The sequence below is a fragment of the Gopherus evgoodei genome, chromosome 11 (assembly GCF_007399415.2).
Source record: "Gopherus evgoodei ecotype Sinaloan lineage chromosome 11, rGopEvg1_v1.p, whole genome shotgun sequence".
Classification (NCBI taxonomy): Eukaryota; Metazoa; Chordata; order Testudines; family Testudinidae; genus Gopherus; species Gopherus evgoodei.
The window spans coordinates 44,721,527-44,749,294 of record NC_044332.1 but is presented as its reverse complement, the minus strand read 5'-3'; the positions used below and the strand labels follow the sequence as shown (position 1 = coordinate 44,749,294).

Here is a 27,768-nt window from a genome sequence, read left to right as displayed (position 1 = left end):
AATTCAATTTCTCAGGTTTTATAGAGGCGAAGCGAATTTCACACCAAGGCCTTAAGTGTACATCAGCCCTTGTTTAGTCCTTTGCACTGCCATGAATTTCACTCTGATAGCTTTAAAATATAGACTGTTATTTCTCCCTATACCATATTTTACTCGGATTAGCAATATTGTAATATTCACAAAAGGATTTAATGCTCCTCTAAATTCTTTCATGAAAATGTATGTTGTGACTGTTAATAGTGTCAAGCCCCCCTTTGAATTTAGCTGATAAATTACTTATTTAGGAAGTGGTCTACAGTAACTGGGAGAAAGTGTGTCACTTTTTATTCTGTGGTTATTCTGTGCCATCTAATTCAGAGTTGCTGTCACCATGCAGAAGAAAAGGTAACAATAAACTTGCCAATGAACCTTGATTATTAGCAGTTGAAAGACTTGACTATAAGTAATAAGTCACTACCTGGCCTGAGGTATAGAACTGACTTTTGTATGACAGATTTGGGATTATGTGATCTAAAGGCTATGATCCAAATGTTGCAGATTCTGACTTATTTGTTGACAAAACACAATCCTGTTAGGAGCATGTGTTGGTTACCAATCACCCAGTTCAACGTCAGTTTCACTTGCAAGCATATGAAAACGATGAAAATATTGGCATGAAGGCAACAGGTTATACAACTCAAAGAGCGAAATCAGACTGGTATGAGCATAATCTAATGAGATGAGCACAAGACTGGATCAGGAGACTGGGTTTAAATCATGGCACTGTCACTGCATGTGATCTTGAGCCTGAGAAGAAGTCTGGACACCAATGTAATATGGGAATGTTTATAAGTATTAAATTCATTAGAGTCAAATCAGTGGTTTTAGGACTGATGATAAAAGCAGAGGAAAAATTAAACAGGAATAAAAGCTTGATAGCAATTTTCCATATACTTAACTTTTTACCTGTCACTGGATAATTCAATTATTTATCTTTTGCTAGAAAGAAAATGATTAGCATGGTTAACTGAATAAACCATGGATCATCATGAGTTCTTCGTTGGTCTTTGGAGGGTGCTAATCAAAAGTCACCAGAAACTAACTCAGATACGAGAGTTTCATTCACCTGGGAGGGGAGATATGAAGATACAGACCTCTTCAAATCCCCACATGACACAGGAACATGTTTGTGGCTAAACTGTTGCAGCATAGAAACAGATTTTATTTTTATTTTTACTAAACATGAGCCCAAACTAAAATAAAAAATAGGAGATATACCAATCTCCTAGAACTGGAAAGGACATTGAAGGGTCATTGAGTCCAGCCCCCTGCCTTCACTAGCAGGACCAATTTTTGCCCCAGATCCCTAAGTGGCCCCTTCAAGGATTGAACTCACAACCCTGGGTTTATCAGGCCAATGCTCAAACCACTGAGCTATCCCTCCCCCTCAAAATTCACCTCCAGATCCAAAGTCTCTGAATGTTGAAATCCAGGGGCCAGCAGAGAATATCTGTATTTATCATTCCCTACTCTATTGTATTCATCTCCAAACATGTACTGCGCTGTCAGATACAAACTTCTAGCTAGCAGCTTGAAAATATTTCTCTTCTGAATAGAAAAACTTATTTTTCTACTGTCATATCTTTGGACTGAGAAGAGGCAGAGGAAGAGCACCACATCTTATATAATGGGCACAGTTAATAACTGCTTGTTGTGACTAACAAATTATTAACAGTTTGGGGGCAAACAGAACAAAATGCAGATTTTTATCACCTTAGGTAATATAAAAATGTGTGATGTTCCCTACGCCAGCACAATTTCTTTGTTAAATTTCTCCTTGTATTATTCATATTAAACTGCTTTTAATAGCCTTTTTTTTAATTGGCTGCCACGAGCAGGAACTAAGTTTTAAATCAAGAATTATATTTTAATTTTGTACAGGCAACTGAGTGACATTGCTCTGCTTAGTAAGTGGTTTGAGGGGGTGTAACAAAGTGGGAATGTTCTTAATGTTTTCTCTGAACACTGTGTGGGCTTCTCAGTTTCGCCTATGCAGTTCTTAAGTATCTAGGTGGTGGGATAAGAGTGTGTGATTGTCGCAGAGTCCTAGAAAGGCCAGTGTGATACTGTCTGCACAGAGAATTGCTGATGGCCTATGTCCTGGCAACTAATGGCCTGGGCCCCTCCCCTGCAAAGGTGCCAACTGAAGGTGTTGGAGAACAAAGAGATCAGGTGACCCTCTGGCCCGGGGAAAGAGACAAAGGCCAGAGGAGGGGTTTGGACAGTTTTAGTTTGGAGCTGGCTGGGAAAATGGAGAGAGGCCAGATGGGGTTCTGGCCTCCCTGGCCCCAAGATGGACCTGACTGAGGGGTCCTGTTCTCTGTACCTACAAGCTGTTTTGGACTCTGTTCCTGTCATCTAATAAACCTTCTGTTTTACTGGCTGGCTGAGAGTCCCATCTGACTGTGGAATTGGGGTGCAGGGCCCACTGGCTTCCCCAGGACCCAGGAAGGTCGAAGCTGTGTACGCTTCTTGCCATGGAGACAGTCTGCACACAGAGTGGAGGCTCGCCCAGAGTCCTGACTGGCTTCGTATGGAGTAGTTCCAAAGCATCGCCTCGATGACTCCGTGACGGGGGGAAGGGAAAGTAAGTGCAGTGTGTTAATGTAGAAAGTTCTATATGCTCAAATTAGTAAGACTGGTATAGATGGGTCCATAGTGTAAACTGGACAGAGAAAACATGCTAGCACTTCTCTAGCAACAAATATGTTAAAGCATAGTTCACAAGGGAAGTTTTATCTTTTGCTAGCTAGTGCAGAGAGGGCTGACATCTAGGGAAACAGAAAAGAAGAAGAATATGAAGGTTTTTCAAGAGATGTTTTAAAGATGCCTATATATAACTGAAAAGAGAACTGGAAGTATCTGACCATAAAGGATTTGAATATTATGGGGCTAACAGACATGGCAGCTGAAATGAAAATCACTGGGGATTAAACTCTGAAGGTTGCAAATTGTTTATAAAAGTCAAAATACATTGGAAAGAGGAAGTAATAGTATGTCATAAGGGAAGTTCTAGAAATGGCAGTCTAACTTTGTAAGAAATACAGGTAGTGATGAAATATTAACAGAGGACATACTACTTTACATTAAGGAAATGTCTTCTTGTTTGTCTGTTAGTAAGTATATGCCCACCTGCCAGTTGGGAATTGAGGGTCAGCTCCTTGAATGGGGCAGGGAGTTCCTTTAATCCTGAGTTTGCAAGGAAATGGGTGAATGATCTGTCAGATCTTTTCAGTCTTCAACATCGATGATTGTTACTATTCAAGACTGGAGGGCAGAAAGACAGTGAACTCTTGATAGGAATTCACTTTCTAAACTACTTGAACAATGGCATGAAATGACAGCTGTAATCCAGAAGGTTGTGCAAAGGGCAAACTGTAAACAGAAGTGGGAGACTTAAGGTACCTAAGACAAAGCAGAGCATATAGTAAATAAATGCAGCAGTAGTTATATGGATACGATACAGGACTGCTTCCTTATACATTATGTAAAAGAAGATACAACTGGAAAGAGAGTAACAGAGATGGAAGGATTAAGTAGTAGAGAAGGAGGAATATCTAAGCAACAGTGGTAATTTTACCATATACAAACATAAAAAACCATAACAGAATTGGAAGCACATGCACTGACTGTGAATTTAAGTATTATGCTTATACATGAAATAAAAATTAAAAAGTGATAGCAGGTTGAGCAGAAAAGGATGAAGAATATCTGTTGTTATAATGAAAGTGTAAGGCATGTATTTGAATATATACTTCCTTATGGATAGGAAAATATTCAGATAAACTCACTGGGTACCAGATCTTGAGGTCCTTATGCTGATTTTACTCAATCCTTACTCAAGCATGCTCCCATAGGAGTACAGAATAAGCTAATATGGAGAAGGCTTGAGATTTTGTCTGAGTAAAACTGGAATGAGAACCTCAGGATTTGGCCCTGAGTTTGTTTATTGGTGCCTCAAAGTGTGGCATCAGAGATCTGAAATAATAAATCGAAACAAAAGGTGCTATATTGGTGAATGTGTGATCAAAGTTGTCTCCTTTACATTCAGTGTTTTTTTAATTTGAAAAATACAGCAGTGTGTAAATGTGACATTAGGTGAGAAATTAAACCTACAGAGGTCAAAAATTCAGAGATATGGGCCCTGATCCTCTGCAAGTGTAAATCAACATACCTTCATTGAAATCATTGTGCTTAGGAAAGATGAAGACTGGGAATGTATGCATTTGGTTTTCCACTTAAACAAAAGGGTTTTTCATAACAATAACAAAGGAAGCCTCACTTGACAAAACAAATTTGTATTTCTGCACTTGCTGAAATGTTTGCTTTGTTTGTAAAAATATATTGAATATCTCAGTAGTATACCACAGTGCTCAATTTGTTTAGCTTGAAATTGGAAGGAATGTACAATTTGTGGGATCCATATGTGCCCTCCTTGAAGAAATGTTTTTAAATCCTTGCCATTTGGTCCACTCTCAAGTCAAATAGTTTTCTCTTCAGAAGTATGTTTATAAGCCCCAGAAATGTACTCTCTGGTAGGGATAACTAAGCAGTGAGCGCCATCGTGGACAAGGAAATTAGTCCAACCCTGCCTTCAAACTGGGAAGCCAGGCATATGTTAGAGCAGTCTAAAGGGCTGGTCTGATCCTTGGAGCCAGGGAATGTTAAAATGAATTAAAGCCACCTTTCCCCTTGCAATCCCAGTCTTTCACCCAGGCAGCTTGGCTGGAACAGCAAATCTGGCCCAATGCTCTCAAGTGAGGTGCACTTACTCAATTGTGGTGGTGTTTCCTGGATTGGAGTGTTATAAATTTAAGACAAAGAGTGCTAGTATATGAAAAGGTGACATTTGGATGGTTGTGTTAGGTCTTGCCAGATATCTTATTCCATTATGGTAAAAGGTTACCAGCAGGAAGCCTTGAGATTTTGACTAGTTTTGTGTTGTTTAATATAGTCATTAATAATCTCAAAAGGGTATGAGTGGTGACATAACAAAATTTGCAGATGACACAAAGTTTAATTAGGTTAGTCAAGACCAGAGAAGATGGTGAGGAATTTAAATGAGGAAGATCTAAATAGTCTCAGTCAATGGGCAGCTTGGTAGCAACAATGAATTTTGAAACTACTTGTACTCCTATTAATGTTTTAAATTAATTGTATCAGCTCAGGAAAGGGACCTGGCTGTCACTGTAGACAGCTCAATGAAAACCTCTGCTTAATATGCAGCTGCAGTCAAAAGAGGAAACAAGAAGCTGGGATGCATAAGGAATGGGATGGTGAATAATATGGAAAATATAATGCCATTATATAAATCCATAGTATATCCAGATCTAGAATATTGTGTGCAGTACTGGTCATCCCCTCTCAGAAATGATATTGTAGAATTAGAGAGGGGCAGCATAAATGATTGAGAAAGATTGAAAAGATTGGGATTGTTTATTTTAGAAAGGAGATAAATAAAATGGAACTTGATAAAGTATATAAAATAATAAATGGCAATGAGAAGGAAGATTAGGAAATTCTGTCCTTCCTGTTTCATATCAACAAAGGAGCATACGATGAAATTAAAAGATGGCAAATTCAAAATTGATGAAATGTTTGTAATTAGATTGTGGAACTCACTGCCACAGGAAGTCATTGAGGCTTAGGGTTTAGCAAGATTCAAAAAGGGATTGGACATTTATATGGTTAATAAGAATATCCAGAGCTGTTATAATTAATGATGATAAATTTTTTGGGAGGGATTTTAAATCTCATGCGTCAGAATTTAATCAATCTCTAACTATTGTAGATCAGGACCAAATGACAGGGCCGATCGCTGCACATCTGTATATTGCAGGATTCTTGCACCTTCTTCTAAATTATCTGGTACTGGCTATCGCTAGAGGCAGGATACTGGATTAAATGGACCTATGGTCTGATCTAGTACAGTAATCCCTGTGTTCCTAAATGTAAAGCACAGCACTATATACTTTGAACTTTCTCTGACTCTATGTTGTGACGGAATCCCCAAGGGGTGCAGCCTGGAACTGTGGGACCGCTGTGCCCCCTTAACTCTCTCCAGCCTGGGCTATCTCTCACAGTGTCTTGCTAGTGACCAGCAGCAAACCTCTCCAGGAGCTGTGATCCCTTAGCACAACCTCATGTGGAGCCCCACACCCAGCTGTATTGCGTGAACGCTCCCAGAGTCACTCATGAATCACACAGAGGAAGGCACTAGAGCCAAGTCCTCTGAGCACTGTACCTTAGGAATATACAGACTTGCACTGCTCAAGATGGGCTGTGCAAATTTATTAATTGGTTCACCACTTCAACAATTGAAAGTGGATATACACCAGCCTTTGCAAAACCTGAGCAGATTTGCCCCACACTACATACAAACTCACTGGTAAAGATAAACAATTAAACAAATGTATTGACTATTAAAAGGTAGATGTTAAGTGATAGACAAAAAGTCAGAGTTAGTTACCAAAAGTAATGAAATATAAGCACGCAGTCTAAATTTTCAACCCTGTTAGACAGGGCAACATCTAGGTTAAGCCGTTTTTCTCACTCTGCTGGATATTGCAGTCCTTAATATACCTGGGCAATACATTAAACTTGGGCCAATCTCCTCTGTTTGATTCTTGTCTTCTTCTCCTCAGTGACTTAGGGTATGGCTACACTTACATTTGTGCAGCGCTGGGACTTACAGCTGTGTTCGTACAGCTGTGTAGGGCCAGCGCTGCAGTGTGGCCACACTGACAGCTACCAGCGCTGTTGGGAGTGGTGAATTGTGGGCAGCTATCCCACAGAGCACCTCGTCCCATTTTGGCGCTGTGGGTTGTGGGAAGGGGACGGAAGGGTGCGGGTCTTTGAGCTTCCTGTTCCAACGCCCTGTGGTGCTTTGCTACACATTCCAAGCAGTTTGATGCCATTGTGAGTCTGCAGCGCGATTTCTGTTACAAATGGAGCCCGAGCTGCTGAGGACCTTGCTGATGAATGTTGCCAGCACATCACGTTTGGCAGGGGAGCTATTCCTTCAGCTCCAGAGTGACAGTGAGGAGTCAGACGATGATATTGATTCGCCTGATGTGCAAGACACTAAATTGCTTGTGGCAGTAACGGACGTGCTCAGCACCTTGGAATGCCGCCTTTGGGCTCAGGAAACAAGCACTGAGTGGTGGGATCACATCGTCCTGCAAGCCTGGGATGACGAGCAGTGGCTGCAGAACTTTCAGATGAGAAAAACCACTTTCATGGGACTGTGTGCTGAGCTCGCCCCTACCCTGCGGCGCAGGGACACGAGATTGAGAGCTGCCCTGCCAGTGGAGAAGCAGGTGGCTATTGCAATCTGGAAGCTGGCAACTCCAGAGAGCTACCGATTGGTGGCGAACCAGTTTGGAGTGGGAAAGTCGACCGTTGGAATAGTGTTGGTGCAAGTTTGCAGGGCCATTAATCACATCCTGCTAAGAAGAACCGTGACTCTGGGGAACGTGCAGGACATTCTGGAGGGCTTTGCACAAATGGGTTTCCCTAACTGTCGAGGAGCGATAGATGGGATGCATATTCCTATTCTGGCACCACCCCACCTGGCATCCGAGTACATTAATCGGAAGGGGTATTTCTCTGTGGATCACCGTGGACGTTTCACTGACATTTACTCAGGATGGCCTGGAAAGGTGCATGATGCACGCATCTTTCGGAACAGTGCCCTGTTCAGGAAGCTGCTGGCCGTGACTTTTTTCCCAGACCGCAAGATCACAGTAGGGGACGTTGAAATGCCCATTGTGATCCTTGGAGACCCCGCTTACCCCTTAATGCCATGGCTCATGAAACCATATACAGGGAAGCTTGACAGGAGCAAGGACCGGTTCAACTACAGGCTGAGCCGGTGCAGAATGACTGTGGAGTGTGCTTTTGGCCGTTTAAAAGTGCGCTGGAGGTGTCTCTACGGGAAGCTAGATTTGGGGGAAAGCTGCATCTCCGCTGTTATATCCGCATGCTGTACCCTCCATAATATTTGTGAAGGGAAGGGTGAAAGATTCAGTCAGGAATGGACCTCCGACGTTCGACGCCTAGAGGCTGAATTTGCACAGCCAGAGAGCAGGGCTACTAGAGAGGCCCAGCAAAGGACTTCAAGGATTAGGGATGCCTTAAGGGAGCAATTTGAGGCTGAAAGCCAACAGTAATGTTTGGTGCCTTTGCTGTGCCCGTTTTTCCCTCTGGGTACAGTATTTCTCACTTTCTGCAATAATAAAAAATGTTTTAAAAGCCAAGAAAACATTTATTCAAAATACAGTACATAAAAGGGCAGGGGGGTAGGGTGGTGGACTGTACATTCAGATGTTTGAATATGTCCTGCTTGGATTGCTGTTCAATGCCTGCTCCACTTCAGGATTAATATGCTGCATCGTGATGGGGGTTGAGTGCATAGGGTAAGGGTTGTAGTTCTTAGGGCTGGTAGGTGAACATACAGGTGTTGGGGGCAGCTGGTGGTGGTAAGAACCAAGCTGCTGGAGAAAGGTGTTTTGTGCAAACACTGCGGAACAAGGGAGAGAGCTTTGGGAGGGGTGGGGGTTACTGTGGTACTGATCTGCCTGCATGGCTACGAGAGACTGCATACAGTCCATTTGGCGAGCCAGGAGGCTTATCAGCTGCTTTGTGCTTTTCTTGGTAGCCAATTCCTTTCTCCTGCTTTGTGTTTGCCTCCACTCATGCATTTTCTCTCTCCAGTCCTGCAGCCTCTTACTGTCTCTGGCGTACTGATTCATAACTGCTTTGATCAAATCTTCTTTTGATTTTCTAGGATTTTTTCTCAAGTTCTGTAGTCTTCGCGTAGGCGGTGATAGGGCTGGAGTATTCAAGGACACTTAAATAACAGAAATAGAAACATTTAATACAGAGGCTACATTGTTTATTATCACAGTGAAGGAGTTTGTAGACTATTTGTAGCATCATTTACACATACCAAGCATATCACAGAGAGGCCACAGCAGCAAAGGCATGGCGAGCAATGGGGTGAGTGTTTCTGCCGCGACTTCACCTGGGAAGGGGAACTGCCTGATGGCTCACTGGGGTTTCTGTGCATTGGGGAAAGCAGAGAGCAGCTACTTGGGGACATGCACTGGGGAAAGCAGAGAGCAGCTACTTGGGGACGTGCACTGGGGAAAGCAGAGAGCAGCTACTTGAGGACCTGCACTGGGGAAAGCAGAGAGCAGGGACCTGCACTGAACACTATCCCTACAGTTTAACAGGATTTTCTACTGCCAGATATATCACTGCTGCGTGTTACCTGGGAAGAGAGGGAGGGTCTTCTACAGCAATGTGGATTCCGCCCTGGTCCCTATGCAGCTTGCCTGTGTGCAGCAATGGTCCCCCCACCCCTCACGGCACAGTGGCGCAGACGAGTTAGCCTGACCGGGACAAGGACCACAGTGGCTCTCCCTATAAACTTGCGCAAGCACATTGCCCACGCTCTGGCTGCAACTTTTGAAGAGATTACTGAGGCCGATTACAGAGACGTGATAGACCAAATCAATGGGCTATTCCACATTTAGGCATGCAGGCAGGCAGCCAGAACACCCACCCTCCTCTCCCAAAACATTTCCATCCTAAAAATAAAATCTGCTTACCGGGAACACGCTCCTCTGCTTCTTCTTCACCAACAAGTTCCAGCTGCTGCGACTGGCTAGCCTCCTCCTGCTTGAGAAGAGCTCCTGGCTGCATGCCTCCTGGGACTCCGGGGTGTCTCCCAGTAGCCTCACTCTCGGCTTCCTCTACACCCTCCCCCACTTCCCCCTGCTCTGAACTCTCCATCATGCTCCTCGGATTGGCAGTGGGGTCACACCCAAGTATGGCATCCAGCTCCTTGTAAAAACGGCAGGTCGTGGGGGCAGCTCCTGAGCGGCAGTTCCCCTCACGGGCTTTGCAATAGGCACTCCGCAGCTCCTTTACTTTCACCCTGCACTGCAACGCGTCCCGTTCATGGCCCCTTAGCAGCAAGGACTGTGATATCTGCCCATAGGTATCATAATTTCTACGGCTGGAGCGCAGCTGTGACTGCACAGCTTCCTCACCCCAAACACTGATGAGGTCCGGCAGCTCGGAAGTGTTCCATGCTGGGGGTCGTTTGGGGCGTGGAGGCATGGTCACTGATTGATTGATTGATTGATTGCACTTCACACCTGGCTGAGCAAACAGGAAGGGGATTTTTAAAATTCCTGGGGCATTTAAAGGGCGGGTCACCTGAGCCCAGGGCAGTGGAGTGTGAAACGATGAGCAGAGTGGCTGAAAAGGTATGCTGAGATACCTCCTAATACCTTGGAGGCCAATAACAGCGCTTTTGGTGTCCACGCTTGATGACCAGCGCTGCATCACCAGCACTGGAATCGCTGCACCCCAGGCAGACCAGGTGTACAGCCAGCGCTGCAACCAGGGAGTTGCAGCGCTGGCCGTGCTTTGCAAGTGTGGACACAGAGTGAGTTGCAGCACTGTAACCCCATCATCAGCGCTGCAACTCTCCAGTGTAGCCATGCCCTTAGTTGCTTGCATTGCAAGTGGGGGCAGGAGAAGGGCCCAGGCCCAGCATATGGCCTCTATGTCTGTTTTATACCCTCAGGCCATGTGCTTGGAAAACACAAGTCCAGGCATGTCTGGGTGCATTGCTGAGTCTCCAGGCAAGGTTGAGCAATTCCCCTGGGGTGGCCTCATGCAGGTGGGTCATTACATTGTTACTCCCTTGCTGGACAATGGTTGTAGATGGGTTGATTGATACCCCATCCAGGTGTTGGTTACTTTCTTTGCTGTTGCCTCTGGGGAGCTAATATCTGGCTAATTCCCCGATTTACAGCATGTTTTAGTGACAACACAGTTCTCATAACTTCATATGCATTACTGATATGCATATATGATTAGAGAAATGACTTTTAGCAGATCATAACCTTTCCCCTTATACCTTACAAGGCATGCTTTGTATGTAAGATCACACTTATATAAAAATGAGGAATATGGGGGTTCCAGGATGCTCCCCCGAGTATAGAATGTCACACACGTACTTTGCATACAAATTCTAACTGGTAATGTTTTTGTTGGGTACTTGTGTCTCAAATGACAACAACACAGTGCATAAGAGTATGTTTCTTCTGGTGTGTTTCTCCATTTTTACTCCACTGATAAGTAATTTTTATTCCTGCAAAGACAGGTTAGTTTGTGAATAGCTGTCATGATTTCAGCCATGATTGTATTGTCTATACACAAAAGGGCATATTAATCCTAACACTAATGTTGCCCATTCGTTTTAGTTAATCCTTGTCCAGCTCTTTGCTTTCACCAGAAAGCACTGATGAATAATTTAAAAATGTCCACTCCTAGCAGTATGGGGGATATTATTATTAATGTTTTTTCTTTCAGATTTTGCAACTGTAGGTGAAAATCTGAATTCTCAATTATTTATTTTTATTTCCATGACAATTCCAAAAGGAATGACATCTGAAATAAATTAGTCTCTTCAGAAGAAAATCTGTTAAGAATCCTTGACTTACTGAATCCTTTACAGAACCATGTATAATACTGTATATTCTTAGTGTTCTTATAGTTCACATGCAAACAAATACTTTATAATTAATATGTTCTCACTAAAAGTTTTAGTTTCAGGTAGTATACAGTCTTAAAACTGTGTTAACTGCTCTATATCATAGATGACAAAGAATGGTACAGTGGAATCTGAAGAGGCTAATACTTTAACGTTGGATGACATTTCTGATGATGATATTGATTTAGACAACACAGAAGTAGATGAATACTTCTTTCTACAACCCCTACCAACAAAAAAACGTAGGGCACTGCTGCGAGCCTCTGGAGTGAAAAAGATTGATGTGGAAGAAAAACATGAGCTGAGGGCCATCCGCCTATCCAGAGAGGATTGTGGCTGTGACTGCCGAGTGTTCTGTGATCCAGAAACTTGTACTTGCAGCCTTGCAGGCATAAAATGCCAGGTAAAGATCTATTTTACAGATATTCCTTACTAGCAGGGCATAAACAACTCACAACAGAGGTATTATGGGTAATGAATTACTAAGTGCTGAAATTTGTGGGTCTCAAAACCAGTAACATAAATATATATATAAATAAAATATGGTTTTTATTGTGATTAGTTTGAAGACGTGCAATAACTGGCATTTTCCCCTCTGAATACAAATGCTCAGCTCCTCATATTCTTCTATGGGCCTTTAACCAAACATCCAACAGAGGAGTCACTAACCCTGGGCTCAGCAACCTCTGGCACGCAGCTCGCCAGGGTAAGCACCCTGGCAGGCCAGGCTAGTTTGTTTATCTGCCGCATCAGCAGGTTCGGCCGATCGTGGTTCTCACTGGCCACGGTTCGCCATCCCAGGCCAATGGTGGAGGCGGGAAGCCGCAGCCAGCACATCCCTCCTGCCTCCCCCATTGGCCTGGGATGGCGAACCGTGGCCAGTGGGAGCTGCACTAACCTATATGACTTCTGGTTTTACAAGATAAAATTTTATTTTAGAAATAGTGTACATCTTTTCCCCTGAGTATATATCTGCAGTTACTTCAGATTGTATGTTTCCTAAATTATAATCACAAGTAGTTTTGAATCAAATATTAAAATCCAAACTCAGAATAAGAACCAATAAATGAAGCATGTTTTACCATCTTTCAATTAATACGTGTGATAGAATCATAAATGCTAGAGCTGGACCATTGGTATTAGGTCATTTAGTCTATCTCTCCGACAATCAAAAATGTATTCCCTAATGTACATTTACTGGTGGTTTCTACAGGATCATTTTAAATGTCCCAAGCAAGGAGGCTTCATCAGTTCCATTGGGTCACTATTATACAGCCCAATAGATCTCACCATCATTGAGTTTCTTTGAATTTTCCTTTTCATAATTTCTTAAATCTGCCTAAACTCATCCTATTACCCTCAAGTGTTTACCCTCTTGAATATTCATAGACTGTTTTCAGTTCTGCTTTGATGGGGATATGGCCTAGATCACCTTGGGGGGCCTCTAATTTTGCACCTGCATTTGATTGCAGGTAGGTGAAAAGGATAAAATTTAGGCATCTAACTACAGTACCTGATTTATGGATCCAATCAGGCAGGTAGATATCTAAATTCTATTCTTTCAGCCTGCAGTTTATTGTGTCTACAATAGTGTATCCACACTTGACTGAAGCCTCATTTAAAATGAGTCCCAGTTTCTATTTCTAACTTCTGTGGTCATTTCTCCCTTTAGTTATTGTTTTGTCAAGCTGTCTATATTTAATTTAACCCCCCCCCCCCCACCTTTCTGCGCAAGCCATTCCCTCCTAATCATTAATCATTTTTGTTTCTTTCATCTGATTTCCGTCCAGTATCTCAGCTTCTTTCTGGTAATGAGGGCCCCAGCAATGAACACAGTATTTCAGGTGTGGTTATAGCAGAGCCATAGAAAGATAAATCATTTATCCCTTGGTCCACATTGTGACGTATGAAACCTAAAACTGTATTGTCTTTTTGTTTTCTGCTACACTGCATTGTAAATCCATGTCTAACTTTCTGTTTTTTATGATATTATTGCTTTCCAGGTTCTCCCTTCCAGTGAATATCTGTGCTTTGGTTTATTTTTCCATATATATTGTACTGTGCACTTTCCCCAAATGAATCTCATTTTGTCATTTTATGCTTCTAGTCTCTCTTGTGTCTGTTGCATCATTGGTTTATTGTACATATGGTTAATCTGTATTCTCTTTTTAAAAGGTGGATCGTATGTCTTTTCCATGTGGTTGCACTAAAGAAGGGTGCAGCAATACAGCAGGTAGAATAGAATTTAACCCCATTCGTGTACGGACTCACTTTTTGCATACAATAATGAAGCTTGAATTGGAGAAAAATAGAGAGCAGCAAGTTCCTGCACTAAATGGTTGCCACAGTGAGGTAAGTGCTCACACTAGTTCTCTGAGTACAGTACCCCACCCAGTAGAATATTCACTTGCAGAGAATTTTGAAATTGAAACTGACCCCCAGGCTGCAGTGATGCACCTGCAGTCTACTGAAGATTTGGATTGTCCTGGGGAAGATGAGGAGGAGGAAGAAGATGGAAGTAGCTTTTGTAGTGGAGTTACAGATTCTAGTACACAAAGTTTAGCACCCAGTGAATCTGATGATGATGATGAAGAGGAGGAGGAGGAGGAAGAAAAAGCAGATGATTTTGTAGAAAGCATGGAGTCCCATGCCGATGTGGTGCCTCTTCCTTCTGTCCTTTGCTATTCTGATGGCGCTGCAGTACGTGAAAGCCACTCTAAAAATGCCTCATACTATACTGACTCTTCAACTCTGTATTACCAAATAGAGAACCATGCCCCTGGCAGTAATAACCACATCACTGAGACCTATTCAGAAAGGGACACTGTTAAAAATGGTAGTCTTTCTCTGGTGCCTTACAATATGACTTCAGAGCAGCTTGTTGACTACACACGGCAATCAGAGGAAAGTTACACCAGCTCTCATTACCCTTCTGCAAACCCCTCTGTGATAGTTTGTTGCTCCTCTTCAGAAAGTGATAACAGTGTTCCATGTAATAGTTTATACACTGAACATAGGCCAAGCCACCCTCAAGTGGAATTTCACTCATACTTGAAAAGTACCTCTCAAGATGGATTTGTTTCAGCTTTGAACGGTGACAGTCACATACCAGAGCAAGCTGCTGAGAATTCTGTAAGCCTTTCAGAAAAGAGCAGACTGCATGAAGAGTGTATCAAATCACCTGTAGTGGAAACAGTACCTGTTTAATTTATTAAGATATTCTAGGACTGAATCCCTTTATTTAAATGCCGTCCAATTGGATTTCCTAGAATCATAATTTTTTAAGATGTGGATTAAGAAAACTTGGATTATGATTAATATTCCAGAACATTTTGTTTTTTTCTTCAAGCTACATGGCTGTGGTATTGCACAAAAACAGTTCATGTAAAGATTAAAAACAGAAATCAAACTGTCTTTTGATAGAAAATGTATAAATTAAAAAATATATACATATTTCAAAGTAGCCTACCTGTCAAACTATGTGGAACCTGCCAAGCTATCTGAATCAAAGCTTCATGTTTTTAATTGTTGGGCCTGTGCAAGATTGTTAAAACCGATGCTTTGAAATAATCATGTTTAGAGTCCTACATTTTCAACATATCTGAAAAAGATAGTGACTTTTTATGTAAAAGTAATTAATGTATGAAAAAGGTTTAGGTGTTCTGTACTGTATTTTATTTATAGTAGTTTAGTACTCATGTTTGATAAAAATGAACAGAATGTTCATTTGAGTTGAAGATCCATAGCTAGTTCTGCAGAGCATGCCCATGTAAAATCATCTGGCATACCATACACATTTTTTATAACTACTCTTAGCAACTGATCTTAAAATACATTCTTTAAAATTCATTACATCTGTTTTTACTCCTTTTGACAGACAAATCTGTGAGTAAGGGGGCATTTATATTTTGTAAACAGGTGAAAGGTAGGACAATCTTCCATTAATGTCTGAATCAATGACTCCCCCTAGAGAAAATTGGTGTTGTGTATAAGGACAAAGCAGTAGTTTATAAACTTGCACAGCACCTTTTAGCCCCACAAATATTCAGCTTACTAATGCACTTTAGTGCCATTTTGCAGTACCTTACTAATTGTGGGTACTGTGAACAATTTTGGAGATATGCCATAGCTCCAGATTGTGAGATCTATATAATAGACAAGCATTTTACAATTTATTGTAATAAAACTGATACAAGTTTTCCCTAGCCAATATATGGATGCTTAAATAAGTAATTAGTAAGAGCAAAGAGTCATTCTGTTAGGTTAAAGGAAGCGTGGAGAACAGTTTGTTTTTCTAGATTCTTCTACCTATTTAGCAATCTTTACAAATTAAGAGCCTGATCCAAAGCCCATTGAAGCCATTCAGTGGGCTTTTGATCAAACCCTAAATCTACAAAATCACTTAATTACTCTGATAATGATAGTATTAGGTACCAGAATCTATTTATTCAACTAGGACACTAATGTCAGAAGTTTTACAGTTGTGAAAATTTGTAGGCAAATTCTAATGCATTACATGCATCAATTGTTACTACCTGGTTTTCATTTTACTTTTTAAAAGGGACAATGAGAATTACAACACATGCTGCATCCCAACCTTTAAATTATCTGGACTTGTTTTTTCTAGAGAAGAACAACTTCTAGGAGTTCATTTTCTACATGTTTATTAGATATACCTAGCTATGCATTGCCTTATTTTAAAGTGCAATAGGACACTTCTTAAACTGTTTTGATATTTTGGTCCTTTTACTGAAGTTGAAGTATCATTATATATCTGTTAGGAAATGATTGTCTTTTTTGTCAAATTATAGCATCTGCTGCTTAATTTTTATCTCTGACAAATTTTGTTGTTTTAGGGATACAGATGTAAGCATATTGTAGATTTCAACTCTGTACCAATTACTCTTCTGCTGAGTCACCTTTTATAAAGTCAGCTACAGTATTCCAGGTAGAAAAACTACCATGCTAAAAAGATGTTCTCTGAAAAAGAAGTTGTGACTTAATGGCTCTTTTATGACACTATTGCACAACCATTTTCAAGTCAATTGTTGTACACTAAATTGTCAAAATATTTTTATATTTTCCATGTAAGATGACGGAGCTGTTTCGTTTATTTGTTCTCACATTGATTCATGAATGCCTTCATTAGGATTCCTTTGAGATAGAAACCCTGGTTTAGTAAGAACTGCATACTTCATTTGCAGGACATTCCTATCTCCTGGGAAAGTGCAGACCACTTGGACTTGCTGTCTAAAGTAGCCATTCTAGCCATTCATCTGTTCCTTGTTTGCAGTAGAAATTTTTCTTTCCCGGAAGGGCGTGTAGTCAGTTAAGACAGGAGTTCTCAGCTTTTACACAGCAAATGGTATTCTTTCTTTTTAAAGAGAAACAAATTAGAAACATTTGATAAAAAGAAGTATGCAGGTTACTGATAATATTATCTTGATAATAGAGCTCTCTTAATTTACAGAGCTCCTGTAACAAATCACTGGGGACATTGTGTGCGCATCACAGAAACCTGGCACATGCCACACTAGCACTTAAAGCACAAACTTCTAACTAACACAGTAGCTATGAGTCAGTAGCAGGTTCTTAACTTCAGTGTAGACTGGCCACTAGAAGGAGACATAATTTTGCACATTTAACCAATGTATTACGTTCAGGTGAAAATAAGATTTGTACTTCATTATTCGCCCTGTTATGGAGCAATAAAAAATTATATTCTTAGTCTCTAACTTTCCACATGAAGAAAATCTTCACTGACGTTAGAAAGAAAAACACTCAGAAAAGTAAGTAATTATGTAAAGCACATTTCAACTAGCTTTAAAATAATGAGATTGCTGCTGTTCTTCTTTACCATTTATATTGCAGTAGAATTCAGAGAATTGATCAAGATGGGGCTCCTTGTGCTAGGTGCTGTATAATCATCTCTAGGTTCTGAGGCCTGCTATTATAGTATTTGAACTAAACTTGGGCCCTGAGCTTACAATATAAGAAGAGCTTACAATATAAGAAGACACACAACATACAAAGGGATGGGGACATGGAGGTGATTAAATAATATTTTGCTATGATATTTCCCACAAGTAAAGTTGGGAACAGTTATGAGGAGTCAGAGGATATAGTATCTGGAGTCTGAATTTGGAGGAAAAGAGGCACTGGCTTAAGACAGTGCTTTTCAACCTGTGGTCCATGGACTCCTGTGGGGTCACAAACTGTTTCTAAGATTTCCAAAGGAGTCTGCACATCTATTTGAAGTTTTTTAGGAGTCCGCAAATGAAAAAAGGTTGAAAACCACTGACTTAAGGAAAAGCTCTGTTTAATGATTTGGTTAAACCTTGAGATTTGTGAGTACTTTTCAGTCTCCTTTCCTTGGCCAACCTAGAGTGCCCTACTGCTCAGTTAATGAAGTAATATATTTCCTGTGTTGGTTGCTAATAGTTTCATTTTTGTGAACCTTATGTCTATGTGCTAAAAGGGGTATGTTGTTAAATTAGAAATAGCCATGTGTGTCGTCTATACAGATTTGGCACATCATTTGTAGCCGCATTTATTTTAATGATTGGTCTCCATTCCTTGTTTGCGTTTAAAAAGCTTTACATCCATAAGATACTTGATGCCTGGTAATAGTCATTCACAAGAAACAGGATAGTTTTGAAAGTTATTCTGTAAACTAACAAGGTGGGTGAGCTATTGGTATTTATTGGACCAACTTCTGTTGGTGAAACAGACAAGCTTTTGAGCTACACAGAGCTCTTCTTCAGGTCCTGAAGAAATGTCCTGAAGAACAGCTCTGTATAGCTCAAAAGCTTGTCTGTTTCATCAAGAAAGTTGGTCCAATAAAAGATATTCCCTCCCCTACCTGGTCTCAGCAGTGTCCTGAGACCAGCACAACTACAACAACAGTACAAACAGTGTGTAAGGTGGCAGACAATGCTTTCTTTGGAGATGTGTTCCTAGTACTCTTTTTCCCCTAATAATTTATGTACTTGTAACCCCAAAACATTTTCTTCTGGTACAACATAAAAGAATTTGCGCACTGAAGATTACTAAAAACAGCACAGAACTGACTGCATTTTTTCCTAATGAAGTAAATCTAGCTTCTCTTGGAAGATGCAACCAACTAGCTTGCATATTAAGCTTTAATAAAGTTAAATATGAAGCTAGAAATTTGCTGGAAAAATTATGGCAATTGTAGTTGTTTCCAAGGAGCTGTAACTCATGCCAACTGGAACATTCACTTTAAAAGAGAATTGGCCAGGAAAAAAAAATGCAACAATTATCTAAAATTTTATTGTTTTTCATAAAAAAAATTCTGATTGCATGCCAGAGAGATGAGTAAATTTTGATTTAAAATTATTGACAGAGACTGTCATTTAAAATTGTACAAATTACTAATTCTTTGAGTTCTAACAACAATAGTTCCATTTTGTACCTTTCCATTTGCCTTGGGTCAGGTTCTGATCAAATTCTGTTCAGTTATCAACAAATAGCATTCACTCCTGCAAAGCCTACAGCTCAAAGAAACCTGTTATTAATAGTTCTATTCAGTTCAGTCCTCCTACTGATTTTTTTTTAAAGTGCTCTGAGTTTCTTTAAAATGTCATAGTACTAGTTGTAATAAAATTCTACAAAATGTCCAGTATTCATGGTTTTGTTACTCACTAGAATGCTAAGAGATTGGGGGCCAAATGCTCAATTTAATTTTGTGTGGCCTGCATCACCGCGTCTTGAGAAATTCATTCACACAACAGTAACCTCTCAGCTGGGAGCAGACTCTTCAATAAACCAAACCTGGCTGTTACAGGTTACATGCAAACCTCAGCAAGACAGAGAATTTATTTTGCCATGGTTTTTAATATTTAAAGTTGTGTTTGGCGTTGTGGGAGGCAGCATTGCCTGGAGGAGCACTGGACTGGGATTTAGGCAACCTAGGTTCTATTCCTAGCTCTGCCAATGGCCTGCTTTGTGACTTTGGATAAATTACGTTACCTCTTTGTGCCTCAGTTTCCCCATCTGTAAAATGGGGATGATGATACTGAGTCTTGACTCTGCTCCCCCTCCCCAATACACTACCCAGTGTATCTGAGCCAGGGCAGGGGGGAAGTCATCTGCTACTGGTATAGATCACTAGCAGATTCCTGCCCCACTGGAGCAAGGGAGGAACCAGCCAGGGCAAGAATTATGTCTCTGGCTCAATTTTTTCCCTGAACTGCTCTGGGACAGTGCAGTTGTAGACCACTCAGAGCTAGGAGAAGAGAGACAATCTGGCCCACTGTAGTGTTTTAAGAGGATCTGTTGAATAACGGATTAGCCTGGTTGGTTAACGATAGTGCTCTACATTGTAGCCTGGCGACCTGGGCTTGATTATTGCTCTAATTGTTTCATTTCCTGAATCATTCAGGGCTGAAGGCTCAGGTCTTAGTCAGGAATGTGCAGCTCCCCTGGTGGGGCCAAAGAGTAAACATAGCCTTTATTGTGCTTACAAATCATTTGATGTAAAATATTAATAATAATAAATGGTAGAATTAACTCAGATGATAATATATTCTGTAGAATTTATTTCTAAAATATAAAGTCTGAGCAGTATTTTTTTAAAATTAATAGTAGAAAACTACTGTTATTTTCAGAAAATAAAACAGATGTAAGCAAAGAGCCCGGTTCCTTTACATGTTCCATAATGAATATGAGAAATCTCAAAATTTGGTTCTTAAAAAAAATTTCCAACATCCTTTTTTAAAAAATGCACTTTGTTTAATTTTGCTGTTCTCAGTGATCACCGGACATGCTAATAATTCTCTTTTTTCTCCAAGAAGGATCCAAAGCAAGAAAATTGTGATGTAAGAAACAAGTTTTCTTGATTAGTTACGAAAATAGAGTATATAAAGTACAAGAGCTCTCCAGGAGTCTTCAAGTTCTTTTCACCCTAGAATCACAAGGCAGCTTCCAACTTACTTGGTATTAATGTGCCACAGGTAGCATTGTTATCTGGGAAGAAGGGTTTTTAATTCCTTCCATGAGAGCTGCTTGAGTTTCTTGTCTCCCAAGCAGCCTACATTATGGCATTTACTATAGACATCTCCAGTTCACCTGACATACATTTTGAAGAATTTAGTGTTTTGTAGCTTTGCTCTGTTTGTATCGTCCCTTGAAAAGTTTTGCTTTGAGATGAGGCTTGGCATTAAGGAAGAGCTGAAATGTGAGTCTAAAATGAGGTATGTCTCTCTGAAAAGGGAAGGTTGAAAGGTATATTGAGTGTTAGTGTTCTGGAGGACCTAAGGTTGGCAGATGGTGCATCAGGGTGCCCAGTAGCACAGAGGGGACACTGTTGTTTGTTCCTGGAGGCTAAAGAGCCACACCCAGGGAGCTTTACAGCTTGGTTCTCAGATGGAAAGTCTCCTGTTTTTCAAGTAGGCCCAGAGAAGATGAAGAGGCAACTGTATTATTTATTTGTTTAATCATTTGCACTTATGCCTCAGCAGTGACTGAGTCTGTCAAACTGTTTATACTGTAGAATGTTCAACAGATGTTTTTGGTTTTTTTATAATAATAATTGGAGATATGCCTATCTCCTAGAACTGGAAGGGACCTTGAAGGGTCATTGAGTCCAGCCCCCTGCCTTCTCTAGCAGGATCAAGTACTGATTTTTGCCCCCGATTTCTAAGTGGCCCCCTCAAGGATTGGACTCATAACCCTGGGTTTAGCAGGCTAATGCTCAAACCACTGAGCTATCCCTCCCCCTCTCAAGTAGTAACAAATCCACAAGAAAATGAAAAGAACATGTTGCCCCCATTCCCCACTCCTGCATAAAAGGTTTTCACAGCAGCCAAAGAAAGCCTAAATAGTTTTATATACTGTCTGGAGGACTAATGGAAAATATATTGACAAACATGGCTCCAGTCTTAACCATGCACTCATTTAATGCATCTGCGCTGACATGGATTTTTTTGGAAGAAGGCTTTTGTTATCTTGATAGCAAAGGAAAAGTTTCATAAAAAGGGCAAAAACTGAGATTAAGAGGGGCCCAGAGCAGGCACCATAAGTCTGTCTTCACTAGAAATTTAAGTTGTGTTAGAACATGACATGAGTTGTGTTAACTAATGTTGTTAAACATAACTTTGCAGCAAGTATATACAGGAAGAAGACATGTTTAACATCATGTCAGCTGGTCATGAGCAAACATCAGTGAAACCATAGGTTTAATCACAGCCAGTGGATAAAGTGTGAAACACAGCTTATCCCTGTCTACTCTGACTGCAAAGTCATGTTTAACACTGAGTTAGTTAGCACAGCTCCTCAGGATCCTGTTCTTAGATGACCTAATTTCCAGGTAACAACACACTCTAAGAGTAAGGAAGAAATATAGGTCCTCCTGAATAGTGACTTAGGTTTGGAGCCTAAGGGAGTTAGGCATTCAGCTCCCAGTAAGAGTCAATGCTAGTTGGACACCTAACTCCCTTAGGCTCCTATGAGCTGTAATTTTTTCTGGATTAATGACGTGGGCCTACAGTTTTGTTTTGGATTATGTTTGAAAGCCAGCCCTTTTGGTATGCTTGGGGTTTACTGTGAAACCACCCACCCACAAGTGAGTCTTTGATATGCAGGCTAAACCTGGCATTTCAGACTTCTCAACAGGGTTATATTTTCGTGTGCGCTGCCAGTTGCTTCTCTTAAAACAAACAAACAAAAAAATGTCTTGCTGTTATGTGAACATGTGCCACTGTACTTTATTTTCAAATTGTTCCGCACAAAAGTACTAGAACTATTAGAGTAATTTTATGTGTAACTATTTCAAAATATGAAGTGTTGTAGTGAATGTTCACATAACAGCAAGACTCTTTTTGTTTTATATATATATTATATATAATGCCCATAACTGGGCCCTTCTTTTAATTGACTGACTGTAGGCACTTCTATGGAGATATGTCTGAAGTGTAGTTTGTGAAAAATGTTTTAAAAGTGTTTGATGTAAAATAAGCGCTAGACATTTAACAGTGCAGAATTAGTCAAAATCTGTAGATTACAAATCTGTTCCTAACAGCCTCAGCCTGTAATAGTGTCTTAGTAAAGTTGATCTGCTTTATTTTAGTTAATTGCATTTCTGGTGTAATAACCTTTTGAAAATAAAATTATTAATACATATGTACTGGTTAATACCTGTGAATATAGAACATGGCACTTTGTTATTTTGATATGGTTTCACTTAAAACTGATAGAGTATATCAATTTTGTAAGAAAAGTCATTCAGCATTTATTATAAAGACATTTTTCATGTTAAAAATACCTTTGGCTGGTCGAACAAATATCAGCTATGTAAAATTTATATTGTCTACCATGGCCATATATTTTAAAAGATTCAGCAATATATGTGCAAGAATATTAACAGTGCTTCTGAATCTCTGTGAGCTCACAATTGGTAATAGAAAGACAGTAAGTTAATATGGTTAATATTATATTAGATCACAGGTTCAAAAGCACTTTGAATTATTTGTCCTTCAAACAGATATAACCAATTCAGTTGCTAAATACAATGGGAATTGCAGTGTAGCAGTATAATTATACAGTAGTAGTTGATTTAAAAATTGTATATAACTCCTAACTAACAATTTTTGAGAAAAATAGTTGAACTTCTATATAATTAAAATGTTTTATTTTCCATTATAACTAATCTTACATGCTAAAATTATGAGGGTTTCAGCAGAAACGCAGCATTTTATTTATTGGACTGTTTTCAAACTGAGAAGTGAATGGAAAGAGAGTTCACCTTAAAATCAAAATACCTACATACATGAAAATCATTGAACATTACAAATTCATGATGAATTACACATTTCCTAGATTGATTTCCTTTGTTTTATAAATTGTAAAATCAAAGATGCCAAAGGGTAATATAAGCTACAATAACATTCAACAGAACTTAACTGGACCTTATGTTGTAATAATTTATTCAAATTATCTGTATTCTTCTGTATTTATATTTTCAGTATTTATTATGAATGATATGGAAATTGATGTATTTATTGTGGCTTATTACTGCAATGTACATATTATAAAATTAGCATTTTTAAGTCTTAACATTAGGTTTCTTTTTGTTTATTAGTGGCACTCGTATTCTCCTGTATTTTTATTATATATTGTACTATATATATTGTCCATTTGTTTGCAACACAGTAAAACAGGTTTCTACGTTACATCAGCTACTGCCATTTTTCCATGTGCATCTTATTTCTAATATACAATTTCTAACAGTTTCCTCTCCTATCTACTGGTGCCATAATTAATGCTGTATCTCCTCTCCAAGCGGGAGGAGCAGCATAGCGAACCTTAGAATCCTCCCTTTTCACGCAGATTAGTATTTCTTCCTTTCCTTGTACAGTACTCTGAACGCATGTTTTCATGAGTTGTTTTTAAACTGTTAGTGTAAGCAACCTTCAAATGTAAAGAAATGAGCAGGAATGCCTTTTTTCATATATCTGTTTGCATATTAGTGAACAGTAGCACATACACTTTAATTAAAATGGGCAGAAAGAGAAATTGCATGATTCAGCTGTACTTATTATCCTGGTAACTTTGTCATGCCAGTTTTGTTTAGGCTGAAGAAGAAAGATTTTCCAAATGCTGCTCGAAATAACTTTGCAATACTCCCTCTGTTGGTCATAATGCAGTAATTTTGTACACCAAACACATTTCAAATAGATGAAGGTAGGTAAATGGCAGTGTTAACTTTCAGCCTATTGCCTAATTATTCTGAAACCTACCAACTAACAAACATAGCCCCTTTAGGGAATTTATATTTTTATCATAGTGTTTTCTCTGGTTATTCTGGTATGTTGTTATGTTATATTATGTTAATTTGAGTTTTATATTTTTCAATGATAAATCATCTATGAATCTTATTTTATAATATTTAAAATGATTGTTAATTGAAAGATCAGATGTTGTTCTCTAGTAAAATCTGCTATGAAGGCCTTTTCATAAAACATCATTTTATCTTAGCAGGAATTATGCAAAACAAAATAGAGATGAACATCTGTTACCAGTCTGTGGTTTGCTCTTCCATGAACTATAATTAATTACACTCCAGGGCTTGCCACTATAGTCAGGACATACTGACACAGAAAAAAGGATAAACAACCTTTAAAACTAGTCCTCTAAATTAAAGAATGCAGCATTCCAGTTTCACAAATAAACTAGAATTAAGCTTGTAAAATAGGATTTATATTCATTATAAACACGTAGTCTACACCCACACTGGTATAAATCAGAAATAATTATACTCAAGTCAATGGGTCAGATCCTCAGCTGATGTAAATTGTCATAGTTCCATGGAAGTTAATAAAGCAACACCAATTTACATTGACTAAGGATCTGGTCCAATGTGATTCTGCTAATGTCAAACTGGTGTGAGTGGAGAATCAGCACGTATATTTTCGTAACTGTTAGAGCTTCTGTTGTCTTGGAGTAAGATTGAGCATTCTGTAACTTAAATCAAGCATGCTGCAAAGCCTGTTCTCCTAGATGTTTGGAAAGGTGGGTGGGTTAACAGAGAACGGTGAGAGAGAAAATGATTGTGGATTTTAGTTTTGTTGGCAAATGTTAGTGGCTCATATAGCAGTTTGATCTAGTATATTTCCATCTGAATACATTGTGTATTTGGTGGTTTTAATCTCCTTTGGAGAGCAGCAAACCCAAGAGAAAGTGCTTTAAATTAAATCAAAGGAATTAAAGAGCCCAAGGAAACTGTCTGACATATGCTGAATTTCAATCCTCTATTTAAATACATCCCTATACTTAGCAACAGTATCCTGTTATGTAAAAGAAAAGCACAGTAGCTAATGAATGGTACATGATGACATTTTATTTTGTGCTTACATGATTTTTCTGATATAGATACTTAGGCATAAAAATGTATGAGGGAGCACTGGTATAAGACTTTACAATAGGAGCACAGCCAAATATTTTCAGAAGATGGGGTCGTTATTTAAAAAATTGCCTACTGACAAAGCTAGGCAAAAAGGGTTTCCAAAAATATTTGACCTGACATAACAAGCATTGGATTAAACTTAATACATCGTAGTGAAACCTTGTCCATACTCAGATTGCTTATTTGTTCTAGGTATATTGATTCCCTGCACTACAGCATATGTATGCTAAAGAGTAGTATATCATTTCTGTGCTTTATTACCTCATTAATTAATTCAAAGCGCTATTCAGAAACCAATATTTCCTGGTTTTTGGGACACTAAGCATGCAGTCAGACAGAAGAACGCTGTTTCATTTTTGTTCATTGGTTCGTTTTATACGGTAGCATGATGTGGCTAATGGCAGAGCAGCATTAGAGGAAGAAGTCCTTTCCTGCTGTAGGCTATATTGCAAATCATCGTGCAACAGGATTTGTAACTCTCTCTTGGGTTTGGAGACTGGTGAACCGATCTAACTGTGCACTCAGGTTTTAGGATTAATTAAATGGCTTCCTGTGCTGGAAGAGATTGTCACGTTGCCACAGAAGATTTGAGGGTGTTATGCAGGACAGGGGGATTAAAAGGGCTACAGCAGTGGTTCTCAATAGGCCAATGTTACAACACTGAAGTTTCACCTCTCTTTTAGTCTTAGCACCTCCCTCCCAAAAAGAGAGGGTAGTCCTGGTTGCCATGGCCCTACTGGTGAGAACCTGCTGGCACACATCATTGCATAATAGCTTTCCAAACAGGAAGAACCATAGTACACTCAGTAACTTCTCCCAGTGCTGGCATATTACAACTAACGTTTTAAATAAAATATAATAGACTGACTATATTGAAACGAAGATTTAGCTATAATTCACTGTACTATAGATCTCTCTCTTAATTTCAGTAACCTGATAAAAGTAATAGAAATTATTTAATATCATAATGTTCTAAGGATTTAATATTATAAACTGGCTGAATACCAAGGTAATTTGTGAGGACAAAGTCAGGGCTGAGGACTGTTAGTAGCAACTCTATCAGTAGTAAAGGACAAATGCTTATATTAATGTCTTTTCAGGCCAGTGACAGAATGGACTGTCAGCAAAAATAGCATTATGCCTCTGCTGAGCAGTAATAGGTTAGCGTTATAACCTGGTGAAGGTGACTCTGCTGCTGCAGCTTTTCTTTCTCCTTGCCCTTGCACAGGAGGAATGATTTTGGGGTGAGGCGTGTGTCACAAGCAGGATGGCTAGAATCCCCTGGGAGGGAGGTGATGGATGTGTGTGAGACATGGGTTTCAGAAAGAGGCTTTATGTGCCTAATTCAAACAATTAGCCACCATGAACATTTACAAAACCACCAATGCTGAAAATGCTGAAACCCCCGTGGTGGCTGTTTTCATTGTTAATGTCTTGAGGGGCCTAAATAGCAATGAGCAGCTGCTCAGCTACTTGGAGCCTCACAGTGCCCTGCAGCTTGGTGCCTAATTCATGTCTAAGCTCCAGTAGCATCCCCCTGTCCATCGTACCTGCGGGACACAATTCAGTTCATATGCTCAGAGCATACCTAAAACATCCAGAGGAGAACCTGCCACCTTGTGAGCCTTTGGCCCAGTGGTTAGGGCATGCACCCAGAAGAGGTTTGTTGGGGGGAGAACTGGGATCCAATTCCGTATCCTTTCCCCAACCCCTGCCTACTGGAAGGGATGTAAATGTGTTTCGTGCACCACTCATGAATGTGTCCTGACCACACTTGTAGACTGGAGCAACTTGTTCAAGCTCTTGTGATGAAACTTTCCTACTGTGTATATATAATTAGCTGTGTGTTGGCGAAGCAAAGGACGCTGAATGCGTGAGGCCCACTGGTTAGTGCACTTACATATGCTGTAGAAGCCGGCCTGCAGGACCCTGCGTCTAAGCCAAAGTGTTGGGTAACTTGCCCTATTTGGGTTTCATGCAGTCTAGCCTTCTTGTGGAGGCCATCCTTTTTTTTTTTTCTTCAAGAAAAATGGAGATAGCTAAGTCCCGTGGCTCACAGCTTTTAGTACTGTCCTTTACTTAGGTTATGGACGACATGGTGTGAGTGCTCCAGCCAGCTGAAATGGTGTAAGGCCTTGACCATGGGTGGTCTAAATCCCAGAATGCCCTAACACATGGCTATGGGATAGTCCTGATGTAGGACCATTTGCGGGGAGGACCTCCATAGCATTTG

General features: G+C 39.9%; 2 protein-coding genes across 7 annotated transcripts in view; one reads left to right on the top strand and one right to left on the bottom strand.

Annotated features, from left to right (window-relative positions):
• The window catches only part of CSRNP3 (cysteine and serine rich nuclear protein 3), a 155,305-nt gene extending 136,955 nt beyond the window's left edge, over positions 1-18,350 (top strand). For all 5 annotated transcript variants that reach the window (XM_030579488.1, XM_030579487.1, XM_030579485.1 and 2 more), the window contains exons 4-5: positions 11,718-12,014; positions 13,787-18,350. In XM_030579488.1, the coding sequence (XP_030435348.1) occupies positions 11,718-12,014; positions 13,787-14,818 (1,329 nt within the window). In that variant the 3' untranslated portion in view covers positions 14,819-18,350. The remainder of the gene's footprint in view (positions 1-11,717; positions 12,015-13,786) is intronic.
• The window catches only part of LOC115659409 (sodium channel protein type 3 subunit alpha), a 964,414-nt gene that overhangs the window by 422,050 nt on the left and 514,596 nt on the right, over positions 1-27,768 (bottom strand). The gene's annotated exons all lie outside the window — the stretch shown is intronic.